Below are 15874 nucleotides of genomic sequence, written 5' to 3' on the forward strand. Positions count from 1 at the left end.
CATATATGGAATCTAAAACAAAACAAAACAAAACAAATGTACAAATAAAAATAGAAACAGATCCAAAAATACAGAATAAACTGATGGTTGCCAGAGGGGCAGGGATTGCAGGGTGGCCGAATTGGTGAAGAGGAGTGGGAGACAGAGGCTTGCAATGATGGGATGAATAAGCTATGTGGATAAAAGGTACAGCATGGGGAATATAGTCAATGGTTTGTAATAACATGTACAGTGACATGCCATAGCTATACTAGTAGTGAGCACAGCATAGTGTACAGACTTGTTGAATTACTATGTTGCATTTCTGAAACTAAAGTAATATTGTGTGTCAACTCCCCTGCAACAAGGACAAAAGGCCAAACTCATAAAAACAGATAAACTTGATAAAAACAGATATAATTGTGGGTACTAGGGGCTGAGGCTGAGGAAATAGAGGACATAGTTTTTTAGTAGATAAATAAGTCTTCCTAGCAATCTAATATACAGTATAATAAGTATAAACAAAAATATTATATGAAAACATCAAACTTGTTAAAAGACCAGATCTTCAATTATTCCCATCACAGAAAAGAAAACATAATTATGTGGCATTTTAGAGTATTAGCTAACACTACAATGGCACTCATATTGCAATATGTGAATGTATCAAATCAACATGGTATGCAAGTAAGCTTAGAAAATGTTTGATGTAACAGTATTTCAATACTAAAGGAAAGAAAAGATCCTGTATGTTTTATCTAACTAAATATACTTTGCTAAAACAAACGTAATTGCTTCTCATTTTTAATTCATGTCGTCTTGACAGGGTATAGAAGATGAAACAGCAAAACCACTACTTGATTCTGCTGACCAAATCATCATGCTCCTCCTCAATGGCTCAGTCTTTATGCCCTCTGTACTAACACTCATTGGGATTCCTGGACTACAGTCAGTGCAGTGTTGGATTGGGATCCCATTCTGTGTCATGTATGTCATCGCTGTGATTGGGAATTCCCTAATCTTGGGTATCATCAGATATGAACGCAGCCTCCATAAGCCCATGTACATATTTTTGGCCATGCTGGGGGCCACAGACATTGCACTTAGCACCTGTATTCTTCCCAAAATGTTAGGCATCTTCTGGTTTCATTTGCCAGAGATTTCCTTTGCAGCCTGCCTGCTACAAATGTGGCTTATCCATTCGTTCCAGGCAATCGAATCAGGCATCCTACTGGCAATGGCCCTAGATCGCTATGTGGCCATCTGTGACCCCTTGAGACACACCACCATCTTCTCCCAGCAACTCTTGACTCGCATTGGAATTGGGGTGACACTCCGGGCTGCCATTCTTACAGTACCATCCATTATGCTCATCAAATGTCGTCTGAAACTCTACCGAACTATGGTCATCTCTCACTCTTACTGTGAGCACATGGCCGTTGTGAAGCTAGCTATTGAAGACGTCCGGATCAACAAGATATATGGTCTGTTTGTTGCCTTCAGTATCTTAGGTTTTGACATAATCTTCATCACCTTGTCTTATGTTCAAATCTTTCTCACTGTGTTTCAATTGCCCCAAAAGGAGGCACGATTCAAGGCCTTTAATACCTGCATTGCCCACATCTGTGTCTTCCTCCAGTTCTACCTCCTTGCTTTCTTCTCTTTCTTCACACATCGGTTTGGTTCTCACATACCACCATATGTTCATATCCTCCTATCAAACCTTTACCTGTTAGTCCCACCTTTTCTCAACCCCATTGTCTATGGTGTGAAAACCAAACAAATTCGTGACCATGTCCTGAAAATGTTTCTTCCTAAAAAACCTTAATCATTAGTGGCTCCTGTTACAGATATTTTAGGTTGATTCAAAGTAACAACATGAATGTGGTAAAAGTCAAATCTTCTACAGAGGTCTGTATTCAAACTTTGGAGCGTCTGCATGGCTCAGTTGGTTGAGTGTTCAACTCTTGATTTTGGCTCAGGCCATGATCTTAAGGTTTGTGAGTTCAAGCGGGCATTAGTTCTGTGCTTTCAGTGCAGAGCCCATTGGGGATTGTCTCTCTACCGCTACCCAGCTTGTGCATGTGCTCTCTCTCTCTCTCTCAAAATAAATAAATAAATAAATAAATAAATAAATAAATAAATAAATAAGTAAAACTTTAAAAAAATGTCTAAATCTCAGATGCTCACAACTGCAGGAGGCATTTAAAAACTCATGAAATACCTGGGAACTTTGGTTTGCCACTCACATATAGAACAAAGTTCTCTTGGGCTGAGATTTCAAATTGTTTTCATTTTTCTTTTGTTTTTGTTCTGTTTAAGCCTAGAAATTCCTGTCTGGCAACACTTAGACTTACATAGAAATAAAACGTGAGAAAGACAAATCTTGATTCCTGGTAACATCCAAGGACCATGTCACACGTCAATATTCTTCAATAGTCAAACCAGCACGTAGCTATGTGCTCCTGGCTATGTCTCTTTTTCAATACCAGAGCACCCAAGTAGGTGAAGCAAATGTTAATACAGCTTAAGGGGAAAAAAGACAGCAACATGAAAGTAGTATGAGAGCATCCATACAGAAGATCAATTAGCGACTGAGGACTTGAACACTATTGACAAAATAGACCTAACATGCACATACAGACTATTTCCCCCAGTGGCATCAATACACATTTTCCCTTAGCACACAAGAAACATTTTCCAGGATAGATTACATGTATGATCACAGAGAAAGTCTTAAATATTAAAGAAGATTCAATAATAATGAGTGTATCTTTTCTGATTACCATATAATGAAAGTAGAGATCAATAGCAGAAGGCCAACCAGAATATTCATAAATATGTATAAATTAAATAACACAGTCTTGAACAACTAACTGATGGGTAATGGCTTAAAGAAGAAACCAGATGGTAAGTAGAAAATCTCTTGAGACAAATGAAATTAAAACACAACAAACTAAAGCCTAGGGGACACAATAAAAGTAGCACTAAGACAGAAGTTTATAGGAATAAATGTCTGCATTGAAAAGATAAAAGACCTCAAATAAATGATCTAAATTTACACCCAGCTAGCAGGAGAAGAACAAAGTGAACCAAAATTAGCAGAAGTGAAATAAGATTACAGCAAAAATAAACATAGTGGAGAATAGAAAAACAACAGGAAAAAATACAAAAATAAGAAGCTGTTTATTCTGAAGATACTAGAAAAGTTGACAAACCTTTAATCCTGAAGAGCGATAGAAGACTGATAGAAGTAAATCATAAGTAAAAGAGGAGACATTACAACTGAGATCACATAAATACAAAAAATCATAAGAGACCCTGATCAAAAATGAGAGGCCAACAAATTAGATAAGCTACAAACACGGGTTGACATTTTATTTTTGTTTTTAAGCCACAGTAAGAAAAGAAGTTAGGATAGTCATTTCCCTTGAAGAAGTGACGACTGCGATGGAGAGTGTTAAGGAGCACAGGGGAAAGGTGGTTCATTCTAGGATGCAAGTAATGTGGTACTCCTCAATGGGGCGCTTACTGATTTACATCTACCTTGTGACAGTTATTTAAGCTGGACAACATATGATTTTTGTACGTATGTTAGAATTCAATAAATGATTTTTAAAATGTTAGCTAAGTAAGTGCTCAGATATGAAATAAAACAATCAGAAAGAAGGAAAAGATCTGCTAATGACCTGTTGTACATCAAAGGATTCTGAAGAGACATCAATATGAAATGCAGTGTGAGATTCTGGATTGGATTCTGGGGAATAAAAAATATACCTAGGAGAAGTCATTTTTGGATTATTGTCTACATGTGAATATGGCAAGTACATTTGGTGATAGTTTTATTGCAATATTAGGTGCTCTGATCTTGGTTATAGTATAGTTAATGCAATAGAATATCTATGTTCTTGGTCAAGAAACAGAATTACTTAGGAGCAACCATGTCTTCAAAGTACTCATAAATAGTGCAGAAAAAGATTATCTATCTATGTATCTATCTATTCATCTATCTATTATCTATCTATCTATCTATCTATCTATCATCTATCACCTATCTAGCTACCAAATAATAAAGCAAAATGTGGAAAATAGAGACAATTTCTGAATCTGGACTATTCTTGCACAATTCTGTACACTTTGAATTATATCAATATAAAGCTTTTTAGAAAGCTCTTTTCTTGAAAGTATTCTTAATTCAGTAAAGGATGCAACACTCACTTACTTGTCCATTCCAGAAATATAATCATTGCTTCTGATGTTGGGCTCCACTGTATGCCTACTCCATCACCAATCCTAGTGATTATCTACTAAATAATTCTGAAATACGATCTCTCTTTTATATCAGTACTTATTCCCAATTTAATCTTTCATGAAATCTCATGAGAAATGAATGATATTTTTCATCATTCACTTATTGGTATTTATTTATACATCTCACTTCTGAAAATTATGACAATTAGCTTTCTAAATTTGAAAACAGATATATCTCCATATATTATGTAATATTTTTTTCAAGATGCTCTGAATTGCTTGCATTTTTTCCAGAAAATAAACTGCTCAATGCATCTCTTTCTTCTATTCTGTATGCAAACATATACAATTTTGCTAGCCTGACTGCTATTCAGATTTTAGAATTTAGTTAGGAGTTTCTTTAAGGAACATTGGCCATTTCTCTTTTTTTTTCCTATAACCCTTCTAAACTTTTCACAGCATATATCACATTAGCTTCCCCTTCCATTTTTTCTTTATGCAACTGCTTCTTCCATATAGATCTGATTTACCTGTGCTAATGACCTGGATAACACATTTAATGATAAATGTATATTGAATGAAGGTATGAGAGAATAAATACACATTAAATTTTTAACCAAAACTTACATAATATATAAGCATTAATTTTTTACCATAGCATTATTTATATATTCTCCAACTGGAAGAACAAATATAGGAAGAGGTGTTCCAAACTCAAATAACTTAAAGAAATATTTTATTAACCCAGAAAAAATTTATAATGCCTGGTAGTAATAGGCTTGTATCCTAATTCTAACTTCAAAAGCATCCATAATTAAAGCCATGCATTTATTTCACAACAGCTGTATATAGTGTACCATATTAAGTAATTTATACGGACTAAGATGTCCTAATCCATAGAACAAATGTATGAAGGTAGAGATATGGAAACAGAAACATAGAGAAGTCTACTAGACTGCCTCCAGTGCAGAGTTAAATCATGGTAGAATCTGGTTTCAAAACTAGACAGTCCTACTCAAAACTCGTTTTTAAAAAGATTTTATTTATTTTTTAATGTTTATTTTTGAGAGAGTGTGTGTGCGTGCGCACATGAGTGGGGTAGGGGCAAAGAAACAGGGAGACAGAAAATCTGAAGCAGGCTCCACACTGTCAGCACAAACCAAGTATGGGGCTTGAACCCACAAACTGAGATAGTGACCTGAGCCAAAGTCAGACACTTAACTGACTGAGCCACCCAGGCACTCCTGGAAACTCATTTTTAGTCAATCATATCATAAGTGGTCTCATAACTGAAAAATAAAATCCATTTAACATGAAATTTAAAGGGCCTCAGGCAATTATATAAACCATTTTCTCTTTTGAGACTCAGTGAAAGAAGAGTCACAAGGATATTTATTTAACTCATGGCATAGAATCATGTCTACCTTTAAGTGTTCTTTACTTATTCTCATAATGAGGACAGAGGGAAAGAAACTGAACTCATAAGATATAATGTATATATATTAATTTTTCTGCATTTCCTTTGAGGAGAAAACAGAAGAGAACAAGGAGGTTCTGCCAATGTAGAAATGATTTCAGAGACATTAGGTGTGGATAGACCCAGGAGGGCTTTATTATGAGCTGCTGGGTCCCTGGTGGCTTGGGCTTGTGGCTAGGAAATCTATCAGTTCATGTTCAGACCTCCTGCTCCCTAACATTCACTGGGGAACATTACAATTGGCGGCCAGCTGCTTCCTCCTACATTTGTCCTCAATAAATTTATGCTGTGTCTCAGAATAACACAGACCTTGCTGCAAATTTTGTTGGAGATGAACACACCGACATGATCTCAAACAAATTTACAGAATAGGGAGCATGCCTGTTTTGCAGGGACGGAAGAAAGCAGGAAAGACTATCCCACAGATCTCTACAGATTGGCAGATGGCCCCAGCAGCAAATAGATCAGAGTTCATAACGTTGAAGAGAGCTGTTACAGAGGGTGAAGATGGAAGAAAGAGGCATTGTCCATCACAAGATGCAAGTAAATGAGACCAGAATCTTAGGAGGAGGAAGAGAGAGGAGGTAAACAATGAGTGATGGTGCTATGAAGACTGGCCATGGTCTTCAGGTGTCTGGTAAGAGCAGAACTGGCTCCCAACAACAAAGGGTGAGGAAGTCTCATTATCCCCAAGTTCACCCCACAATGTTTCACTTCCAGCTTTTCCAATGATAGCCACTTCATCCCTGCTGCCCTGTACTAACTTAAGTCCTCTCCCACCTGCCTTCCCACCATCTGTACCTGTCAGGTAATGCTCCCATGTCAGCTCCCTACTCTTGAATATGTCAGACAATGTGATTGTTACTAAATGATTTCTATTCTGATTCTGAGTAAGTCTAGGACGAAAAAGTTAATGAAAGTATCCATGATCTAGGAATCTGTAGAATTAAGCATTGGGGAGCAAAGCTTTGGAAATCAAGGACTTAGTTGATTAGTCTATTCTAAATATATATCAGCCGACACAGACTTTCTTCATAGAATGGCCCCTGTTGACTGGGTTACATCATTTTAGGGTTAGCCATGTAAATCACAACTCTTCCTGCATTACTGGCATAGTTGGTGACAATAAGTATGTGATTAGAGACCTTGAGCTTGCTGACATAAGGCACCAAAGGTGGAGGTGTCTAGGAAAGAATGAAATAACTGAATCCTATTTTTTTTTTTACAATATAACAATTTGTTTGTTTTATCTTGAGAATGTCTTGATTCAAGATATTGAATTTTTTTAAAAAAAACAATGGTTTTGATCCAAGAATTACTTTATGTAAGGACAAAGACCCCATGGTTTCAGACAGTCATTAGTAAATTGAGAGGTGACTAAGTGTTCCTCAATTAATCTACAGCCTTGTCTTGACTCATTTGTGGTATTCCAAGGTTTGCTCTTTGTCTTGCATTTCTACTTCTTTATTTGACCACTTTTAAGGAACCTATCTTTCACCGCTTTATTGTCTATATATTTCCTATGTCTGAGCTCCCAAAGTGATACAGTCATTCATATGGTCTATATTACATTACATACATTACATGACATACATTAAGAATGAATGAAGCTATGGGTCAAATCTCATGCTAATGGAAGTTCTGAACTATTAGACCCAGGAAACTGGTATCTATTCTTCCAAGTTACCCATTTACCCATTTTCCTATCTTCTGTAGTCAGCAAGAATGAGTCCTCTTGCCTCCTACGGATTCCTCACTTCTAGGTATTCAGTGATGTGTATTAGAGAATGGCAGTTATTTTAAGCACACAACTAATTTCCAGGATTTCAGTTGTTAATAATATAGACAAAACATAATGCAGTCTTATTAGAAATGTAAAACTTGCATGGAACTTTGACTCAGAATTCACCAAAGTATATTGAATTAGATCATCTTTTCCAAAGCTTTTCCTTCACATTCTTTTGAAAGGACATGGACTCTTACATAGACACAGAAACTATAGACAGATATAGATATCTATATATATTTCACGCTAGGATTTCAGCTGTTCCTCTCTGTTCTTTAATAGGGAGCTTTAATATGAAAGTACGGGGCAGAGATTTTCTGGTTCACACTGACAATTACAGACCTAGAGACAACAGAAAATAATAGTACTGTTGAGTAGCAGGGACATGGGATAAGGAGAGATTCATCAAACTCTGATTTAAATGCCCTTTATACGCAAATTAAACAGGTATAATTCTTTTGTCCATAGGCCCAGAAGGAAATAACAAACAGATCAGCAGGCGATTCCCTTATGCAGATGATCTGAGGGATCTAATGCAGTTGGCTTGCCTTCTACATAACTTCTTATTGTGCTACACTACTCGTGGATGTCCTTCCTGAACACAGCAATGTGTATCTATGGATCTATCTTTCCCCTTCAATAATGTAAATGAGATGGATGATATGATCTTAAGGTTTTCTTCCAAAATCAGAGATACTTGCTATGATGACAGGATAAAAACAGGAGTAGAAAAGAAGAGTGCCACTGACTGAGAACCTTCTTTCATTTTCATCTGGAGGCCAGAGGACATTATGTCTGTTTCCAACATCACAGTCTTCATGCCTTCTGTGTTGACACTGATAGGGATCCCAGGCCTAGAGACTGTGCAGTGCTGGATTGGGATTCCATTCTGTGTCATGTATCTCATTGCTATCATTGGAAATTTCTTGCTTCTGATCATCATCAGGTCAGAGCGCAGCCTCCATGAGCCCATGTACATTTTTCTAGGCATGCTGGGAGTCACAGATATTGTACTTGGCACGAGCATTGTGCCCAAGATGCTTGGAATCTTCTGGTTTCATGTGCCAGAGATTTATTTTGATTCTTGCTTGCTTCAAATGGGGCTCATCCACACATTTCAAGGCATAGAGTCAGGCATCCTGTTGGCCATGGCTGTGGACCGTTATGTGGCCATCTGTTATCCACTAAGATATGCTGCCATCTTCACCCACCGCCTAGTCATCCAAATAGGGGCTTTGGTAACACTCAGGGCTGCCCTTCTCGTAGCCCCATCTTTAGTACTGATAAAATGCCGGTTTCAGTTTTACCATACAACCATCATCTCCCACTGCTACTGTGAGCATATGGCCATTGTGAAACTGGCTGCAGAAAATGTGCGGGCCAACAAAATCTATGGTTTGTTTGTGGCATTTATAGTTGCAGGGTTCGACCTCACATTCATCACTTTGTCTTATGCACAGATCTTTTTCACAGTTTTTCGTTTGCCCCAGAAGGAGGCTCGGTTGAAAGCATTCAATACGTGCATCGCTCACATGTGTGTCTTCCTCCAGTTCTACCTCCTTGCCTTCTTCTCCTTCTTCACACATAGGTTTGGTGCTCATGTTCCCCCTTATATCCACATCCTCTTTTCTAGCCTCTACTTGCTGGTCCCCCCTTTTCTCAATCCACTTGTCTATGGTGCCAAGACTAAGCAGATCCGCATTCATGTGGTAAAGATGTTGTATTCATAAAATGCACTGTGATTAACATCTTCAGCCTTCCCCATTATGCAATAGTAACAATCTCTCAAAATTAAATATAATAGTTAAAAGGCCACATTATCTGCAATGCTTCAGTTTCACATATTTATTTTGTTAAATTTGTCGGCATTTTATGGTTTTCACCTCATCAGACCCCATGACAAATATCAGTCAGTGTGCTTTTGGATGCTACTGGGTCATGAGAACAAGGAACATAAGAACAAATTAGTGAACATACATTGTTTTCATCATTTCATTCATTCATTCATTCATTCATAAAGCTTACTTATTCCTTTTGAGAGAAAGAGAGAGAGTGGAAGAGGGTCACAGAGACAGAGGGAGAGAGAGAGTCCCAAGTAGGCTCTTTGCTGTCAGTGAAGAGCCCAATGTGGGGCTCAAATCCACAAACCATTGGATTGTTACCTGAGCAGAAACCAAGAGTAGGGCGCTCAACTGACTGAGCCCCTCAGGCACCCTTCTGTTTTATTTTTTAGTCCCTGGTTGAGCCTCCTCCTCTAAGAATTATTTTCCAGAGATTCACATATATGCATCAGTCACTGAATTTAAATGCATCCAAAACCAATGTCTATAGTGTCCAGGTACTCAGTGAAAACAAGTTGTTGATCTGTCTTGAAACTTCTTCGTCAACTAAAAAATGTTTTTTTGAGAAACTGTGTTGAAACCATGCTGTGTCAAAACAAACAAACAAACAAACATATAAATAATAAAACCCAAACACTTATGGATGCAATGAGATAATAATACAAAAATTTCAGTACATCTCCAGAGTCATTCAGGAATTTACAGGTAAAAAAATCATGAGAAGTGAAGTGTTCCATTTTACACATCAAGACATTTCTTTCTTTCTTATTTAATTAAATGTTATTTATTTATTTTTAGAGAGAGAAAGCGAGGTGGAGAGAGGGAGAGAGAGTATCTTAAGTTGGTTCCACACTGACAGTACTGAAGTAGGGTTCGTTTCCAAGAACCCATGAGATCGCAACCTGAGCTGACAAGGGTCAGACTCAACCAACTGAGCCACTGAGGAACCCCCACATCAGTACAGCTCTGTTGCTTATTTATTGATTCAGCAATTTAAAATCAAACTACAGGGGCTCTTTTGTGGCTCAATCGGTTAATCTTCTGACCCTTCATTTCAGCTCAGGTCATGATCTCACAATTCATGACTTTGAACCCTGCATCAGGTTCTATGCTGACAGCGCAGAGCCTTCTTGGATTCTCTCTCCCTTTCTCTCACTCTCAAAATAAATACATAGACAAGTAAAAAACAAATCTTAGAGTAAAATAAAATCAGAAAATTGTAATTATTACACTAGACAATATAGACAGACTGGGAATTTGACACATTGCTTAACATATCCTTATATTTCTGGAAGAGAAACAGAGAGAAAGAAAGAGAAGGGCAAGTGAGAGAGAAGTTGTGGTGGTTTTCAGGGACACTGTCCATTAGCAGAGAGAATGAAATACCGAAGTCCAACAGAAAGTAGTAAGCAGGAGAGTGAAAATTGTGCTTCTCGGTATTTAGTTAGGAAATCTGATTCTTAAGGAATCATGAATGATTGACCAAGTAGGGACACACCACATCAGGTAGATGAAAATGAGACTTATAGTACAAACGATGGGCGTGTAAATGCACAGGGTTTGTTTGTTTGTTTTAATGTAAGATACAATTTGGAGAGACAAAGGCAATGTGAATATCAAGAATGGCCCCACAGGGCAAAATAGGTGAAAGGCGAGCAGGAGATACAGCTTCCAGTTATGGAATGAACAAGTTAGGCAGATAAAAGGTCCAGCATCGGGAGTATAGTCGGGGGTACAGTAATAGGCTCATATGGTGACAGATGGTAGATACACTTGTGAGCATAGCATTAGGTATAGACGTACTAAATCACCATGTTGTACACCCATAACTAATGTCACATTTTGTGTCAGTTATATTTGAAAAGAACAAAAAAGGAATAGCCATAGACACTCTGCAAACATGTTGAACTTTATTATGAAAGCTATGTGTTATTATAAATTTTTCTCTGTAAAAAGGGCACATGTTTTTTTGTGTGCTTGTGACAGCATACTTCTCAGTGAATATAAGACAACACACTTTTTAATCAGTAAAGGCTACTAAATTAGTGAAGAGATGGAGTTTTTATCTGAGATTAAAGACTTGAGCACTTAAGGATAGCAGACTATTCCTGAAAATTTCAGCTCATAGATCATTTAATGAATGGTCACGGAAAATATGCACATGTGTGCAAATGCCCATAATTTGATTTATGACATTAAAATCAATGCATCTATAAAATATACTAGATTGCATGTCACATAAATGAGGAAAACTCTGGCTTGTTTCATGGAATCAGCCTCATCACATATCAATGACTGCTGAGGATGGTTACTTATAAATCTAAAGGCCATCTTGGGGAATGTTTTGAAAATATTTTCAATATCAATATCTATTGCCTATGATTATAACAGGTTGCCAGTAGGAATTGTTCTTCTTAGGTAACATAATTTATTTAGGAACAAAGCTGAAATAACATCGGAAGTAATTTCCTCGTGCTTTAGCCAGGGTTCAACAACCTTTATGGAAAGGGACAAATACATAGCTCAGGCTTTGTGGACAAAGAGACAGTTGAAGACTATTAAGTAGGTATTTAGGTAGCAAGATAGAAAATATATTTCCACAAAAATTTTGATGACATTCAAAATCTAATATTAGCAATAGTCATGATTCTATAGTTTTCCTTTTGCTAAGTTCTACTAAGTAGAAGAGTGGAATTCATTTTTTCTGGGGGATAATATTCTGCTGAACCTTACATTTCCCTATCACCACACTGACTGAAAGAATTCTGTAAAAACTGTTCTTAGCTACTGAACTATACAAAAACAGGCAGCAGGCAGCTTGTGGTGGTCCACTAGAATTCCAAGCTTATCTGGAGAAGTTCGAAATATATCTAACAATGACTAGTCCTAACAGTTATCCTAAAAATACGGGAACATGAAAACGACAGGAAGATAGAATGTGAAACTGGAACCTAGTTGCACCATCCTCAAGTGTCAGTATTCAATACAAAATCAGGCCTAGAGTCCAGATTAGCCATTATTATGGCCTCCAAATTTTCAATACCAGCTCCAACCTGACACCTAAAAATGGAAGAGAAAAACAAATGGGTTATTGCAAGGACATAAGGTAACCAGGACTCTCTATCCTCCCACACACTTGGCCAGGACAATTATAGGATACATTCTTTGTTTAAATATGTATTTATTTTTGAGAAAGAGAGTGAGAGAGAGCGAGCAGGGGAGGGGCCAAGAGAAAGGGAGAGAGAGAATCCCAAGCAGGTTCCATGCTGACAGATCAGAGCTCAACATGGGGCTCAGTCTCACGAACTGTGAGATTGTGATCTGAGCCAAAATCAAGAATCAAATGCTTAACCAACTGAGCCACGCAGGTGGCCAGAATACATTCCTGAACATAAAGCTGACTGAAAAAGAAAAATATATATACATTTAAAGAGTAATTTTAATGATTTCTAGGAACTTCAAAATGATGCTACAGAGAGATTGCATCATTTACAACGACTAATAATAGCACTTTCATGTCTGAATTTTCGAAAACACTGGTTATGACTGAGATTTTTAAGCTTTGACAGGCTGATTGATGGAAGATGCTTGTCTTCATAATTAACATTTATAAGACTGCATCAGTCCTCTGCTTCTTTTTTCCACTTGTATATCCTTACTTTGAAGTACTTTCTTGTTTCGTTTAATCATTTTCTGATTTGGGTCCAGTATTTTCTTTGTGTGATTAAAATATGATAAATAAATATCAAATGAATATTTTCAAGGGTTGTATTCTTCAAGACTTCATGAGAGAGCTTCCAAAAGGCCATGGATTTTTCCTAGGAGGAGTGATTGCAGATGAAGAAAGAGGTCTTAATGATGGTGAGTTTCGATCCATGGGGTGCAGGAGTTGACTTTCCTCACTCCTGATGTTGGCTTTCAGGTGAGGGAGCAATAATGCATTGACCCTTGTGGCAAAAACCCAAGTTTGGCTACCTGTCTGGAAAAGCCACTACTCAAGAGAGGAGTGTTGATTAGAAAGGTTTATGAGCTTTATTCAGGAAGCTGGATCCCTGGGGAGAAGGTAGACTCTTGTCCAAAAGCCAAATACAAGGTTTCTGTCTGACCCAGACACTTTTAGGGGGGGATTTAGGGTACTGAATCAATAAAGGGAGTGCCATGGTCTGTAACATTTCTTGATTATGTGCAGACTCTATGGTGCCAGCTACAGAAGTTATCTCAGTGCTCAGAGGTTGTGCAAGGGGGATCTGGTTCCCGAGTGCCTGGAGGTTGTGCAGGGGGGTCTGGTCTCTGCTTTGTGACATGCAAGAGTGCTCTGTTCTTTCAAGGAAGAATGCATGATATATACACGTACAAAGAAAGATTAATCAATTACACAGGCTAAGAGCATTTGCTAATGTTTAAAGACTACTAGACTTGACAGAGGGGCTGATATGCCTGCACCTTCTGGGGTTTTGCACGTCCTTATCTAAATGTCCAACTTGGAAAGAATAACTTGCAACAATTGGCTCCTTCCCCCCTTCCTCTTCTTAGTATAAAAGTGCCCATGGGTTGCCATGAAATTCACCCTTTTATAAAGTATACAAGGCACTGTTTTTTTAGTATATTTAAAAAGTTGTGACTCTGTCTCTACTCTCTAATTCCAGAACATTTTCATAACCCCAATAAGGTTACCCCATTCTATTAACAGGCATTTGCCACTCATCTTTTCCCCGGTTTATGGAAACCGTACATCTACTTTCTTTCTCTATGAATTTGACTAGTCTGAACATTTCAAGGAAGTAGATCATACAATCCATGGCTTTTTATGTCTGGCTTCTTGCACTTAGCATGAGTTTTTTTTTTTTTTAATTTTAATTATTTGTTTGAGAGAGAGAGAGAGAGAGAGAGAGAGCGCATGAGCAGGGGAGGGGCAGAGAGAGAGGAAGACACAGAATCCCAAGCAGGCTCTCACTGTTAGAGTGGAGCCTGATGTACAGCTCGAACTCATGAACTGTGAGATCATGACCTGAGTGAATCAGGAGTTGGACACTTAACCAACTAAGCCACAAAGGCACGCCTAGCATAAAGTTTTTTGAGGTTCATCTATGACATAACATGAACAGAACTTTTATTTTACTATTTCATCTATGTCAGAACATGAACAGAAGTTTTATTTTATTTATGATTTTATTTTATTTTATTTTGTTTTATTATTGACACAATATCACAGTTTCAGGTACAGCATAGTGATTTGACATCATGCTATGTTCATCACAAATATAAAAACCATCTGTTCTATATACCACTATTACAATATAATTACCTAGAACTTCATTTCTTTTTATGTCTGAATGAAATGTCACCGTGTGGATATACTGAAGTCTACTTTTGAAACCGGCAGTCAATACTCTGGCCACATAAACTTTTCCATGATCCTTCTCCTCTCTGTGTCGTAAGCACCCCCATTTTAATTCAGACAGTTTCACATATAGTACAGGCATGGCCAGGCCCTTCTGTTTTGTATTTCTCATAATTCATTTAAACTTATACTTTTGCAACTGATTAATTTTATCACGCATTGCAGTGAATGGTATTCAACTCCATTTGTAACACTGTTGTATTTAAAAATTACACTTTTGTTTTTTGGGTTTCTCTAGAACACATGCAGAATAAAGAGCCATTTCTCAAAACTTGCATTCTATATTCCCTATTATATTTCTCAGAGGTAATTTTCTCTGTTAAATAAAATTCTTAGGGATTCTAAGGGACTACATCTGTCACCAAATAAGGAGCCACATGGTTTCTCAAACATCTTGTCACCCTTTAGCTATAAAGGGTTTTAATTAAACAGTATCCAAGAGTAATTTTGTCTCTATCATTCAATAGCATTACGGTTCTGTGAAGTTCAAATATATTTTGCATTTCCCAAAAGTATCTTGTGAGTCATTCCATATGTTCATAATATTATTCTCTATACAAAGAGTAGTGTACAAATTTCAGAACCTACCGATCTCACCTCAGCCTATTTCATATTCTCTCCAAAAGTATTTTATTTTAATTGAGCTCATGTGTTGTTATCCTGCTGGGTGATTGATACTCTGATGTACTTTGCTCCTTTTTTTTCTGGTGTGACTGTTCTGGGGATGGCTGATTACAACTGGACAACGTGATATCACTGGGGGCAGAACTGGAAGAGACGAACACTACATGCTCTCCTAAGCCACCTTGAGCTCACCCGGCACACAACACAGCCAATCCTACACCACTGATTTTTTTTTCTACGATGAATGTAATTTTATGGCAGTTTAATGACAAGAGGGGAGTCAGAGTCTTTCCAATGCAACAAGAACCGTTCTACTGAATAGGCCCAGACCCAATATCACAGGACCAACACAGTGGGACTCCAAGTAAGGCCATCAGGTCTCTCAGGCAGATGCGTGTAATGCCGTCTTGTTAGACTTTTTCTTGTATCACACAAAGAACGGGAGTCTTTTCCTTTCTTCTTCATGATACCAAAGATTAAAATCTCTCTTGAGGTTCAAACCCTTTTTTCAGCTA

At 37.5% G+C, this 15874-nt stretch overlaps 2 protein-coding genes across 2 annotated transcripts; both read left to right on the forward strand.

Annotated features, from left to right (window-relative positions):
* The first annotated feature begins 859 nt into the window (after nucleotides 1-859).
* On the forward strand, nucleotides 860-1807 carry LOC121026589 (olfactory receptor 52A5-like). Its single transcript, XM_040469396.1, has one exon. The coding sequence runs from the start codon at nucleotides 860-862 to the stop codon at nucleotides 1805-1807; it is 948 nt and encodes a 315-aa protein (XP_040325330.1).
* A 6477-nt stretch (nucleotides 1808-8284) lies between these two features.
* Nucleotides 8285-9223, forward strand: LOC121026590 (olfactory receptor 52A1-like). Its single transcript, XM_040469397.1, has one exon. The coding sequence runs from the start codon at nucleotides 8285-8287 to the stop codon at nucleotides 9221-9223; it is 939 nt and encodes a 312-aa protein (XP_040325331.1).
* The last annotated feature ends 6651 nt before the right edge of the window (nucleotides 9224-15874 follow it).

This window comes from Herpailurus yagouaroundi, unplaced genomic scaffold, assembly GCF_014898765.1.
Source record: "Herpailurus yagouaroundi ecotype Mexico unplaced genomic scaffold, PumYag 145016, whole genome shotgun sequence".
NCBI lineage: Eukaryota > Metazoa > Chordata > Mammalia > Carnivora > Felidae > Herpailurus > Herpailurus yagouaroundi.

Coding starts and splice junctions, on each gene's coding strand:
- LOC121026589 (XM_040469396.1), top strand. CDS start 860: ATGCTCCTCCTCAATGGCTCAGTCTTTATGCCCTCTGTACTAACACTC.
- LOC121026590 (XM_040469397.1), top strand. CDS start 8,285: ATGTCTGTTTCCAACATCACAGTCTTCATGCCTTCTGTGTTGACACTG.